Source organism: Fusarium proliferatum (genome assembly GCF_900067095.1).
Source record: "Fusarium proliferatum ET1 genome assembly, contig: FPRO_scaffold001, whole genome shotgun sequence".
Taxonomy (NCBI): Eukaryota; Fungi; Ascomycota; class Sordariomycetes; order Hypocreales; family Nectriaceae; genus Fusarium; species Fusarium proliferatum.
In genome coordinates this window covers 2,807,081-2,820,258 of record NW_022194790.1, presented here as the reverse complement: position 1 = coordinate 2,820,258, position 13,178 = coordinate 2,807,081, and the positions used below count along the sequence as shown (strand labels likewise).

The following is a 13,178-nucleotide window of genomic DNA, read 5'->3' as shown; positions in this document are numbered from 1 at the left end:
TCCGATCCCGTATGGACCTGACCTGACGGGCCGCGACACGACAGCAGCAGTCGTCATAAACCCTGCGATACCCACAAATATATGAGATTGGGAATCTTCCTTCCTAGCTCTGGCTCCCTCAGACCGTATCTTACTCCATACTCTCTGGTCGTTCATATCTCGTTATCTCGTTATACGGTCGACCCATTCCGTTTTCCATCTCAGCCTCTTTACTAACCCGCACCATCATCTCTGCCCTGCCCATTGTGTGCCCTGTGCAAACCCCTACCTACCTAGACAAAAACCCAGTGACCACCCCGTTTTATCTACAGTGTCTAGTGCCCGCCGCAGCTCTCTGTGAAACGTCGTCTCGCGCCCCTTTATCACCCACGATACCCTTGGTGGTTGGTCCATCACTCCCCTAAAGCAGAGAGACAAAGGGAAAGGGAAAGGGAAAGAGCCCCAGGCCCAACGTTAGCTGTCACTTGTTTCTGGTTGACAGAATTGCGTTCTCATTCTGGTTCTCTCACATTCCTGTCCTCCAACTTTTAGGACCAAAGGGGCCCTTTCCAAGGGGGGACTCGTTAGCCAAGTTTCCGTCTGTCTCTCGCTCACTGGGATCGGCAGAGCACCAGAGCAATAAGCCTCAAACAGCCAACGTCTCCGGTCGCTCAGGAACGCCTCTTACGAACTTAACCTCCAACGACCGGCCCCTTCGGTTTCAGCTTTACGGCCACCTTCAAGCAAGGACGAAGTGTTTCTGCTTTTACATACCTACATTCTTTGCCATTTGGCCATTGTGTTGCGCTACGTTGCGCTCTATTCCCCTTTGCGCACCGTTCTGGCCACTGCTGGCGTTGGCCTAGTCAGTACAGGCGCAGCGCCTCTTTCGCCCCAAAAAAGAACGACCACCATCTCGTCAAGTTCAGTCCAGTCTCATTTACACCGCAGTCCTCACCCTCATCAATTCTTGCTTTCAGCCCTACTCGTTTTTCTTCTCAATTCAGCTGTCCACCCTTCGGCATCGGCATCCTCTTCAGTTTCGACTATCAATCTGCTCATTCTTGGGCTGGACCCCTTTCTCTCCGCTCCCTTGCTTTATGTCTCCGTGTCTTTTGGTGTAGCAATTGTCTTCCTCTGTCCATTGTTCTCTTCACATAATCGTGCTCGTCGTTTCACACGCATCATCCCAATTGAAAGCCGGCTGAGCGAAGCGACTCTTATGCCTGGTACACTGTATACAAAGCGACGACCACCAACATGTCTCTTCCCGTCGCAATTCAATCCGCTGTCTTCTATATTCTTGCCTGCACACCATGCGCCCAAGTTCGACATCGACAAAAGGTTCGCGAGCAGTCTCGGAGGGAGCGTGAGGAGAAGGCCAAGGTAGTGGGCGAGCAACCGGATGTATACCAACATCCCTCACCGTTTAGCACAAACCCCTATTGGCAAGAGGAGATTAACATGGGACCATCTTTACCACAAAAGAAATCTACCAGCAAAAATTCTAGTCAGCGTGGCCTCACAAGTCAGGGTGGAGAGAGCAGTGCATTCAGCGTATCTGAGCAGACACATCAAGGAGGAAGCCGCATCAACTTCGGCGCTAGCAATTCCGTCGTTGCGGAAGACGACAATCTCTCCGACGATTGGAACCGGCGACATGGATATCAGCGAGAGGATGAGGAGCTATGGGGTCAATGGGGCGGCCAAAAGTTCAAGGACGCCATATCAAAGGCACGAGATTCTGCCGGTCGATTAATCGAGTCTACACTCGGACTCGACAAGGAGGTAACAGAACAGCAACGGCACGACTTCTACTTTCCGAAGAATCCTCCCGTCAACGAGTACCACCCTCCCGTCGTCAGCAGCAAGATTCCTTCGCGAAATGCCCACCAATGGATGCTGCAGCCTCCGCCGCCAGCCAAGGTCATGGAAGGCAAGGTGCCTGTTAGCCGGGCTGGAAGTTCAGGGAGCAAATCGAGCGGCAGGACATTGGTTGGGGACGATATGCAGCTTGGCCGACTTGTTCACGAGAAGCTTGTCATGGAGAAGCTGAGGAAGGAAAACAGCAACCCTACCGAAACCGAACTCATCGAATCCCTCTTCCTCAACTGCACTAGCCAGTCTCTCTCTGTCCACCGAACTCGAAGCCTTTCATTCGACACATCAGACGACTCGCTCGACAGTAGCTTTGCCAAGCGAAAGACACGCCTGCGACCGGTTGCCGCACCGCCAGGATACGATTCTTCTGATGACTCAGATTCCGACACGCCCATTCCCTTCTCGCAAAGTGCCATGAACCTGGGAACCCGCCGAACACCCTCGAGTGCGGGACATGCCGCACAACGACCAAAGCTTGAGACCATCATGAGCACAAGGTCCGCGACTGCCACCCGAATGTCCTCAAAGCGATCCAAGCGACAAAAGTCCACTCGATCCAAGAGGCTTTCAGGTGCTGCCTCCCCTGTTGGTGATGACACTGACTGAGTCGGATTTGCGTGAAACAAACCCTCGAGCCACAGCGCATAAGATACGGCAACCCCCACGTCCTCATTACTTCCTCAAGACCGTTTCACCCTGCCACATAACTCATTGCAGTCTTGTCTCTTCCCTGTCTCACATGTCTTGATCTCTTTTAGCATCGTTATCCCCACCGTCTTCTCCGGTACATTGTTTCAGCTCATGTTTCTATCGTTTTATAAGCATTTATATGGGACCGGTTTTGGTTTAGCATTGGGCGGCATAGCACTTGGGCGTTGGAGCAGGTTACATGATTCATCTTTTCTTTGTCTTGGTTTTTGAAGCACCAAAAGGCCGGCGATGTGTGCTTTCAAACTGTCGAATGACGTTATAAATAACACTGCGGCTTCACTATGCAGCCTTGAAAGCAGAAGACCTCAGCAAGACACCAGCTGAGATCGAAAAATAGCAAAATTGGTTTAAAAAAAACCCCCCGTCCTCCCTTGTCTGTGAACTATGACCTAGTGAAGGCCGAACCGATCTTGACTATTCTGTATGATTGAACGATTATGCACATCGGTGTTGTAGGCATCGGGTATCATGGCGTCATTCCTTCCATCTCTCAAACGCCGGCTATGCTGTCTGTAGTTTTTCCCTCACGCTTCTCTCGCCTCCCAATCTCAAAGGTGCATGCCCCCTTCATCATCGTCTGTACCTAGGTCTCGCATTCGCTCCTCTAGTGCCCTGCGAAGCTGCTCGTCGCTCAAACTTCCACCCTCTGGTCGACCGGCCTGACGATCGACCTGTACCTCGCCGTTTCGAATTGTCCCCGTTTGAAAAGTCCCATCGTTCCATGCATTGTGACGATTCTCGGTGTCAGATACCGCAGTACTAGCTTGAGTATCTCCATTGACAGCAGCCGCGTCTTCATCGTTCTTACTAGTTGTCTCATCTCGGTTTTGGAATTCCGTCCAGCTGAGTCCACGCTCTTCCACCTCTGCACGGATCAGAGCTATGCGCTCAGCCATGCGATCAATGACTTGCTCGTTCTCGCGAATAGCATCGATGCAGTCCTGGTCGGGTCCCGAGGATTCACCGGACGGTGTGGTCTCTGTGCCATCTGCAAATGGCTTGAGCTGGTCGTTGGAGTACTGTAGATGGGCGATCGAATTGCGGATTTCAAGGACTTTGAGGTGTAACATGCCCACCGAGAGGTCCTTGAGGGCGGCGGCGAACCGTGCGGGGGCGATTGGTGTGGTGTCGGCGGATGTGGACGTGGAAGACATGATCAAATATGACGAGAGCCGCGTGAAGAGGTGCAGTTGGGGATGGGTATGAGGTGTAATAGGGAGCTTGGAGAAGACCGCGGGGCAGTTGAATGTAATGGTGGGGTCCAGGCTGCTAAACGTGCTGCGTAGTGGCGGTACGTACCTCAAAGTTGATGATCCTTGACATGCTGTGACCAAAATTATCGGCCTCATGCGTCCAAGATTAATTCATGCGCTAAGAGACACCATCAATCCATCGTCTGTTCCCCTCGCCGTGGCTGCTGTGGTTTTATTCGAGCCAGTGGCTCTCTAGGGCGCATCTTGCGCATTCGATCATTCCTTCACGATGAGTCTATTCGCCTGCCCCCATTCCTCGAGGGTGCTGCTGAGGTCTGCTCTCCAACGAGCAGTATCAAAGGCATCAGCTTCTGCGGCCCAGCCGTTTGCGCCAACCCGATGGATTTCAAGCCGCGCGTCAAGGAATCGAAGCGGCCTTCTACCGTCGTCCTCCAGTTGTCGAAGTACCATTTTTAGGAACAACAATAACTCATACGAGACCCGACGAACGATATTCTTCGATAAGACGATCCGAAACTATGAGGACTTGCCGAAAGACTACCGAGACCAGGTCGGCCTTCAATTCAGAAGCAAGGACCTAACCGATGAAGAGGTTGTGAAAGCGTTCGGAAGGGGCATCAATCCGAAACGAGCAAATCAATTGCTGCGAATCCTCCACGGACGTCGGGTTGCTGGCACTCTCGACGATCCAGCCTTTTCGGTCCATACATCTTCATATACCAAGGGTCAGATTACCAAGGGTCTCGAGTACCTACGGAAGTCAGTCAAGGTTGATGAAGTGCTGAACGCGGGTCTCCGAGCTGAGGATGAGCTTGCACAGCTTGAGGCGGAGAAGGAAGCAGCCAAGAAGCCGAAGCAAGCTTCCAAGAAGAACAAGGACGAGGCCGAACGTGAACCCGCAGAGCCATCCGCTCCAGTTTATAAACCAGACCCCGTCTATGGTCACAGCAAACTTGACGAACTCCGAGCTCAGAATGTCGCTAAGCGGAAGGCGAAGGAAGCCCTCGAGGCAGAAGCACGAAAGGCAGCCGAGGCGAAAGGGGAGATAAATTCTGGCACTCTGGCTAATCTCGACCACAAAGCAGAGAGACAGATCGCTAACCCCAAGATTGCTGAGTACTATAAGAAGGCACAGTCTGATCTAGAAGCTCCGGTAGAACTCAAGACCTGGGAGCGGGTTCTTCCCTCCGCTACTCTCGTCGCTCTCGTCATTGGCTTCCTAGCTGCTGTAAGCACTGTTTATGAAGAGCCTGCTCCCCGGTACCGTGTCTTTCCCGATATCTCTACTGCTCATGCGACGCTGGGGGCCATTGTTGCTGTCAATGTGCTTGTCTGGGCAGCATGGAAGGCCCCTCCTCTGTGGAGGTTACTCAACCGCTACATGATCATCGCTGTCGGTGCTGTCAAGCCAGTTTCCATGTTCACTGCGCCCTTCTCTCACCAGTATTTTAGCCACCTGCTCATGAACATGGTTCCCCTCTTTCTTGTTGGATCCGCACTACATGAGGATATTGGCCGAGCCAATTTACTTACCCTCTATGTGGGCTGCGGTGCGATCGGCTTTGTGGGCAGTGTGGCTACATATGCTATGCGTGGCATGCTAGGCGTTACAACTCTGGGCGCCTCAGCAGCAACGCTGGGTGTTTGCGCCGCATACTTCTGGGAGCATCGTCTGGATGGCTACAGATTCTTTGGACTGCCACAAGACGGTGTGCCGGGTATCATTTTCCTGGCGCTCATATGCGTTCCTCAACTTGCTGCCTTTGGTAAGACGGTCAAGTTGAAGATTGACATCGCATCGCATTTGAGCGGTATTTTGAGCGGTATTTTCGGCATGGAGCTGATTAACCGAACAAGGAGTGAGCGGGAGAAAAAGACGATCGATGTGGCTGGTACTCCCGTCCGAGCTGCACGATTGCCTCGACCTGATGAGTCTGTTGAGGGATCTAACTAAGACGAGATGAGTTGTACGTTTTAATGTACTATATTGTTTTTGCTTATTTGACACTGAACCAAATCTCTGCTTATAAGATTTGGCATTGATGTGGAATGCCGTGTCGTGTCACTTCGTGATATAAGATCTATATCTTCCTTAGGTAACGAGGTCGTCGATTTATACGCGCCAAGTTAAAACAAGGATACGGCGCTTATCGCGCCTAGTACACACTTCTGCACGGAAACGTGCCATCCCCACTTGTGGAGGTTAGTGGGGTTCATGGCTCAGGGCCCAAGTGGACGGTCCCTCTAGCAACCGACAGAGGATTGAATTGTGGAGGGGAGACGATGGAGCTTAGGACCTCAATCCTAACTCACAAAAAGGATTTAGGTAACGCTGCCTAACTTTGGGGACCCTAGGGGGGAGGGAAACCCCAGGAACTTGATCCTAAATGACAAAAAGACGTAGGTAAATTAGCACAAGCTTGGGATGTGTTTGCTGAGTTTGGGCTACGTTTTGCTAAGTTTTATTTCGACATCCTATATTAAAGTTTGATATCTTCTTGCGCCCCAAAGGAGCCTACAATCAGTTTGTTTTGGCATCTCCCGTTTTCATTTGATTGGTGTGCGTTGGAAGTACCAATGCCCTACAACATATGCATTTACTGTTTGCTTTAGTTGCTTGTATTGGATGCATGATGCCCTTCATTTGGTCAGCTACACGTGATTTCGGCAAACTGGGTTATTTGATGACAACCATATCGAAACAATTCATCATACACTCTTCCAAGCCCAGCTTAGGCCTAAAATAATTTCCTCTTTATAAGTGGATTACGAGGTACGAGATACCGACGCGCTTGTGACTGGCTTACACGGAGAGTGTTCAGTGTATTTCGTTGGACAACACCACACCATGACCGAAAACCCCAAGAACTCATTCGAGACGTTATAATGGAGAAACACATAGAAGTAAATCATACATACATATACAGTGAGAGACATTAGTGAATACAGCGATTGAGACAGCTTCGTCAGAAAGTCTCTATTTGCGTAATAGTCGGAATTGCACATAGGCGGTCGATTTCGACATGAGTGGCAGACAGTGGCGTAAATTACATGCATACAGAGAAACGCTTTAGCCGATTTCGGAAATCACTCTAAAACCGAAACAATTAAACTCGCGTACGAGTTAAAGAGGTACTCCGTACGTGTATGATAAGCACAGAGAAGCAATGCCAGCAAATTCACTGTCAGCGTTATGATGTGTTGGATGCCAGCTAGAAAAAGAAAATGATTGCCTGACCCAATGGCGAACTGGAGCTGCTTATTGGGCATTATTTCGCTCCCACACTCACTACATGCAGTCCAAAATAAGCTAATAAAGTGAATCATCATACCAGCCCCTCGGTAAGGGCAATCTCAGGATAGGGGTGGTGGCATGTTTTGGTGTGTGGCCTAAGTCTGGCAGACTCAATGAATACAGATAATACCTCAGTATTTGGAAATGTTTCCTGACCGTAATAACCCGGAACTCTTGAGGTCTAAACTACCTTAGCATCGTTTCTCGGCAATTATCCATTGGCTCTCACACGCAGCCTTTCATGCAGGTTGCGAGTGCCTGCAGAATACTCTAGCCTATCACGACCCACACACCAGCTGGCACTTTCAAGGGTCAGCGTTGAATGGCATTGCCACAGACAAGACAGGGCAGAGCATAAGATCACAGCCTGAGCTGATGTCACCGCTCTTCAAACCCATGAACATACATACATACATACATACATAAATAGCTGCTCTTGACTGTTCAGTTGAGTAAATATCAACAAAGCAACCTCGAACACACCACAAGTTCCTATATACTTGACCCACCTTGATTGAGGTTAATAAAGCCCGGCCGGCTTCTCCAAAGTTTCTCTTGATCAAAAACCAGGATCACCTGCCACGCTCCGTCCGTCATCCAATCTGGCTGTGCGGGTGCGCACTTTTCACCTACACACTTCTGATATTAGTGGTGGCTGTGGCTTAAGCGCTAGTCAAGACTCGAGGGCCCTGGCATAAGGTAGAAACAGGACGGGAGTAGGTGCAGTACTCAGTGTCGTGTTGCTCCTCCTGCATCTGTAGCAGAAACTAAGAGACAAGGGCATTGCAGACGCTGCTACACGCTAAGGCGGTACTCCCTTCCCCCCCGAAACCCGCCTTCTGGGTATGAGGTGCATTCTGCAACTACAACCCTTCCGTCATTTCCCCCGGTTTAGGCTTTGGTTTGCTTTTGATTTGCCTTGTTCTGTTTTGCCTCCTTCAACTCAAACCTAGGTACTCAAATCATACTCACATTGAGCATTTTCTCTCGCTTTGGCTCTTTACACCCGAACCAGCTACGTTTCTTTTCTTAATCAGAAACTGAGTATCGACTGCTTCCATTTGGACTTACATCTGCATCTTCCCTGCGCTCTTTCATCCTGACTCGACTACGGGCAAAGACAAGCAACCGGCTACTTCTCTTTTCTATCTTTTGCGCGATGAGGTAGAATTGGAGCAAGCACACGCCTTTCCCGCCGTTCCTCCCGGAAAACTCCACCCTTCATCTGGAGGTGCTCCTCGCACGATACACACCTCAAGAGGAGCAAAATGAGTCCCTCGAGCCCTCTATCCTTCGTCCCTGACGGAGAAAACTCAACGCTCTCGTCGCCACTCTCCAACCTCTCCAGAACACCATCATTGCCTTCGTCACCTGACATGCCCGACCCCACGAAGCGCTATCCGTCTCCATCAACGACTGCATCGGGCCCGCACTCTCCAGACAAGACGTGTGACCTTCCATCTGAAGATGAAATTGTCGCCAAACCACTCGATGATTCCACTTCAGGTCCCCCGCCAGCCAAAAAGCGTCGTATATCTCCCCCGAAAGAACGTACTACCGAGTACCTAGATCTGATGAAGCCCGAAGATGAACTCACGGCCGAAGATCGTGGCCAGTTGAAAAGACTCATTGACACATTGCGCAAGAAAAAGAAGATTGTTGTCATTGCTGGTGCAGGAATTTCAGTTTCAGCAGGAATTCCAGATTTCCGCTCATCCACTGGCTTATTTGCGACCGTCAAAACTCAGCATAACCTCAAGGGCTCTGGTAAACATCTATTCGATGCTTCAGTTTACAAACACGATTCCACAACCCAGTCTTTTCATGCAATGGTTAGAGAAATGGCCACAATGACGAAAGCTGCAAAACCTACACCATTTCACGAACTATTAGCATCCCTGGCTCAAGAAGGTCGCTTATTACGCCTCTATTCGCAAAACATCGACTGCCTTGATACTCAACTAAAGCCTCTGGCCACGGAGGTTCCTCTTAACCCCAAAGGCCCCTGGCCTGTTACAATCCAGCTGCACGGCGGTCTCCAGAAAATGGTCTGCACCAAATGCAACAATATCCAGGAATTCGACGGCGAGGTTTTTGACGGCCCAGAGGCTCCACTTTGTCCAACATGTAAAACTCTCGACGAAGTTCGGACCACACATGCTGGTAAACGAAGCCATGGCATCGGCAGACTACGACCACGATTTGTGCTCTATAATGAGTACAACCCAGACGAGGATGCCATCGGGAATGTTTCAAGCGCTGATCTGAAGGCCCGCCCTGATGCTGTATTGGTGGTTGGAACGACACTAAAGGTTCCTGGAACTCGCAGACTAGTAAGGGAGATGTGCCAGGTCACACGAGGACGAAAGAATGGTACTGCCATTTGGATCAATGTGGACGACGAACCCAAAGGCGCCGACCTGAAAAATTGTTGGGACATCGTAGTACGGTCAAAGTGCGATGATGTGGCTCGATCTGCAGCACTCCCTCCCTGGAATATCACCCTTGGGCAGGATTATGAGGTGTCTGAGGAAGCCTTCTCCAAGAGCCAAGAGGATCGCAAACACCTTAATTTCTCTGTTGAAATTCCGGTCAACTCTGTCTCCACGTATCCTCATTCTGAAGACCAATGCGCAGCCAAATCAAAACAGGTCAAGCAGGTGCAGGGCATACCAACTCCCCATGCAAGCCCGAAGATATTAGCGATCAAAAACCCGACGAAGACGATGCAGACCACGATATCTTTCGATGGCAAGGTTACCACAGAGCAACCTGTACAACTCTCGAAACAACGCGGGCCCTCTAAACAAAACGGGCGCAAGAGGAAGGCCCCAGGTGGATATAAGGAGGCGCAACTTAAAAGTTTCAAGGCAACTAAAAATATCATCGGCCAAGAGAAGGCCGGCGGATCTGCGTCAGATCCTCAGACGAAGCGGAACGTAACTGGCAGAGGGAAAAATCGCCACCCTTTGCCCTCTCAACGTCCCACGACTTCACCGCATAAAGAGATCTTGACTGACACTAAGGATCTGGACGAGAAGGTCCGCCAACGGGGAGCTGGTTATCCTTCAACTCGAACCACAAAAATGAATGGTACTATTTCTCCACGATCGTACCCTAACAATACCCGACATCTGATCGATTAAGAGCAGAATCAGCGCGACAGTTCTTAGAGGGAACAGGAAACCTGCAGATAGCCTATGTTATTATCTGTATTCTTTAGCATTCATGGAGTATGGGGTTGGCTGATACCAGATACTAGAAATCAAGCTGCGGTCGCTGGGACCAACAACACAGGCAGCGAATGATGTATACTACTATCCAAGGGCAGATTTGCATTATTTGGGACCAGGGTTTTGTTAAAACCGAGGCCGCGGGTGCCCGGTTCGTCTTGGTTGAATAGAGGCGTTATAGGGAAGAGCCTTGCAGCTGGACAGCCAAGGTCAATTACATAGAGGCGGCAAGAGATGCGCCAGATTCGAATATTAATCTGATTATCGAAGTGTAACAAATGAGCAATGAATGAGTAACGTGAATTGCATGGTAAAATCATCAGAGCTAATTCTCAAGAGGGGTTTCCCTGGGTATCATGTCATATCCTTCAGCGCCGTCGTCCGCTTCCACCTGTCATGCCAAGAAATCGCGCTACGACTGAGCTCGCTTTAATCAACATGCACTTCGATTGTGTCTTGGGCCTCGATCTCGGCATCCTGCATCTCCACGTGCTCCTCGAGCCGCTCACCATCCCACCAAAGAGATACCTGCTTATCTGAACCAACATTACGCTGTTGGCGGAAGTAGGAGATGAGCGTTTCCACAGTTGTCTCGGGGAGAATCTTGCAAGCTAGCGGTTCAACATCCCGTCCTTTGAGCATGATCACGAACCTAATTCTCTCGGCCGGCTTCTCCTCTTCCTCACCAGAAATTTCACCAGCGTCACGCTTCCGCTGGAGTTCCTGCTCCTGCTCCATCTTCTCGAAGAGTTCCGGGTTCCAGGCTTGCACGTTTATCGAAGACATGTTCTCTCTGAAGCCCGCGGACCCTTGACCGTCGCTCACAGCACGCCCATTGCCGATTGGACGAATGCCCAGGCCAACCAGGGTGGAAGTGTTGTATACTTTCTTGCTGTTCCAGGTGAGAGTCACATCGTCTGCTTGTATGGCAACACCCTTCCTTATTTGGTGATTGACCCACGCATCTCGAACTATGCGAAGAGGTTTGTTAAATGAAAACCTCACTTGCAGGGGCACAGTATGAGGAATCGTGCTGGTAATAAAAATGTTGAAGGCGTCCTTGGACTGCTCCTCAGACTTGTTAGCCTGAAGGGCCTGTTGGCGGGCGCGTTTCTCTTCGGCTTTGCGAATGTACTCTGCAAACTCATCCTCCTCCACTGGTGGTGGGCTTGGTTCCTTAGAAGGCTTAGAGGTCCGCTCCGCAAGTTCGATACTGCTACTTCCCGGCTTCGATGATAGGTCGGTCTTGGGCTGGGGAGGTCCTGAATCGGATTCCGAATCCGAGTCAATCGTTACGGGATCTGTGTTTGGTTTGGCATGTGGTTTGAAACCTTCTGTCTTCAGGTTTCGACTTGGAGTAGGGGGATTATGAATCGGTCCCAATCTTCGAGTTGGCGATGCGTCTGGGAAAGGGTCTTCGTCCATGTCGAGTTGCGAACTAAGTATAGGCTTCTGGGCCGAGCTTGAGTCAAGCCTTGATCTTTTTGAGGGAGGAGGAGTGACAAGTTCACTAAACGAATCAGAACACGATGTTAGGCGATCTGGTTAGCAAGCATACCTGGTGCGATCAACTCCGTCGTGTGTCAGCGGCTGATCGGTAACAGGAGTCCCCTCTACCCGTGCAGGCAAGGAATGTAGACCGTCGCTGACCTCGGGGCCAGAGTCCTTGTTGGTGGGCCCATCGCTATCTGGGGAGTCTTCTCGCGGCCGCTTCTCCCCAATGGCCTCAAGTCGTTTGCGCTCAGCTTCCTGCTCAGCTTCTTTATGTCTCTTCCAACGCCTTTGCTGTTCAGCTGCCATGATAGGCGCCATCTCCTTTGAACGGCGGAACAGAGAGAGGCCATCGTCGTCACTGTCCTTAGAATCCTCGGATTGTGTCGGTTTTGGTTTTGGCGCTGCCCTGCGCAGCGCGGTGGGCTTAAAGGGGAGTTTCTTCATATTGGCCAAGAGCCTTCGATTAGCTTGCACTAAGTTGTGATGATAGCAAAGCGTCGATTGTTCGCTCAGTTTTGTAGAGTAATAAAGCGACAGGCGCGCGCACAAAGCGATACAGAACAATCGGTTGGGTCTAAAAGTAATCAAGAACAATGAAGCTGGAGGTTGGACGGGTCCTTCTTTGAAAGGCTCGAATCGCACTTCACACTTTACGCGCCTGGAGGTGGTGGGTTGGAGGTTGCCTGGGCAAGAAATAGAGACCTGGCCCGCTAAAAATACCCCCGCTACGTGCCGCTGTAACGGGACGTTAGGCGGCTTCACAGCAGGTGTGATGCCCCACAGTGCGAAAAGACTCCAGCCTTAACAGCCACGACAAGGCATCAATCTTTCAGGCTAGACCCAGACAACTCCACAAGCTCTATCCAAGATCTATTATCATAAACCACCAACGACACCCTGAACCTCTCAAACCGCCAACCTCCAAACACCACCCCAAGTCTTCACAATGGAGAACGGCGCTAATTCTCAGGGTGAGGGAAAAGACCCTTCAAGCTTCCTCAGTGACATCATCGGCAACCCTGTTACTGTTAAGCTCAACTCTGGCGTTGTCTACAAGGGTGAGTCTTTACCTCTTCACCCATCGATTTGACGATGCAGCTGAGCGCCTCATGTGCGACGATACAGCAGATAGGATGGAGCTAATACTCATAGGCGAACTTCAATCTGTGGATGGCTACATGAACATTGCCCTGGAAAAGACAGCCGAGTATGTCAACGGCCAGAAGCGTAGGGAATACGGTGACGCCTTTGTGAGAGGAAACAATGGTGAGTGTCGCTTTGTTATGGGCAGAAATCTTGCTAATCGACGCTGAAAGTCATGTATATTTCGGCAGACTCATGATGGGTCCTGAACAATGAAAGACGGCTCGG

General features: G+C 50.6%; 6 protein-coding genes across 6 annotated transcripts; 4 read left to right on the top strand and 2 right to left on the bottom strand.

The window, feature by feature from the left end:
• Positions 1 to 1,239: 1,239 nt before the first annotated feature.
• Positions 1,240 to 2,466, top strand: FPRO_01162 (uncharacterized protein; the record flags this gene model as incomplete). The annotated part of the gene is made up of 1 exon (XM_031234527.1): positions 1,240 to 2,466. The coding sequence occupies one exon, from the start codon at positions 1,240 to 1,242 to the stop codon at positions 2,464 to 2,466; it is 1,227 nt and encodes a 408-aa protein (XP_031075310.1).
• A 653-nt stretch (positions 2,467 to 3,119) lies between these two features.
• FPRO_01163 (uncharacterized protein) lies at positions 3,120 to 3,725 on the bottom strand (the record flags this gene model as incomplete). Its single annotated transcript, XM_031234516.1, has 1 exon — positions 3,120 to 3,725. The coding sequence occupies one exon, from the start codon at positions 3,723 to 3,725 to the stop codon at positions 3,120 to 3,122; it is 606 nt and encodes a 201-aa protein (XP_031075309.1).
• Positions 3,726 to 4,053: 328 nt separating this feature from the next.
• FPRO_01164 (uncharacterized protein) lies at positions 4,054 to 5,739 on the top strand (the record flags this gene model as incomplete). Its single annotated transcript, XM_031234505.1, has 1 exon — positions 4,054 to 5,739. One exon carries the CDS (start codon positions 4,054 to 4,056, stop codon positions 5,737 to 5,739), a length of 1,686 nt encoding a protein of 561 aa, XP_031075308.1.
• Positions 5,740 to 8,348: 2,609 nt separating this feature from the next.
• On the top strand, positions 8,349 to 10,226 carry FPRO_01165 (related to NAD-dependent histone deacetylases; the record flags this gene model as incomplete). The annotated part of the gene is made up of 1 exon (XM_031234494.1): positions 8,349 to 10,226. One exon carries the CDS (start codon positions 8,349 to 8,351, stop codon positions 10,224 to 10,226), a length of 1,878 nt encoding a protein of 625 aa, XP_031075307.1.
• A 516-nt stretch (positions 10,227 to 10,742) lies between these two features.
• On the bottom strand, positions 10,743 to 12,251 carry FPRO_01166 (uncharacterized protein; the record flags this gene model as incomplete). Its single annotated transcript, XM_031234483.1, has 2 exons — positions 10,743 to 11,823; positions 11,872 to 12,251. The coding sequence occupies 2 exons, from the start codon at positions 12,249 to 12,251 to the stop codon at positions 10,743 to 10,745; spliced, it is 1,461 nt and encodes a 486-aa protein (XP_031075306.1).
• Positions 12,252 to 12,753: 502 nt separating this feature from the next.
• On the top strand, positions 12,754 to 13,149 carry FPRO_01167 (uncharacterized protein; the record flags this gene model as incomplete). The annotated part of the gene is made up of 3 exons (XM_031234471.1): positions 12,754 to 12,865; positions 12,960 to 13,073; positions 13,124 to 13,149. The coding sequence occupies 3 exons, from the start codon at positions 12,754 to 12,756 to the stop codon at positions 13,147 to 13,149; spliced, it is 252 nt and encodes an 83-aa protein (XP_031075305.1).
• Positions 13,150 to 13,178: the final 29 nt, after the last annotated feature.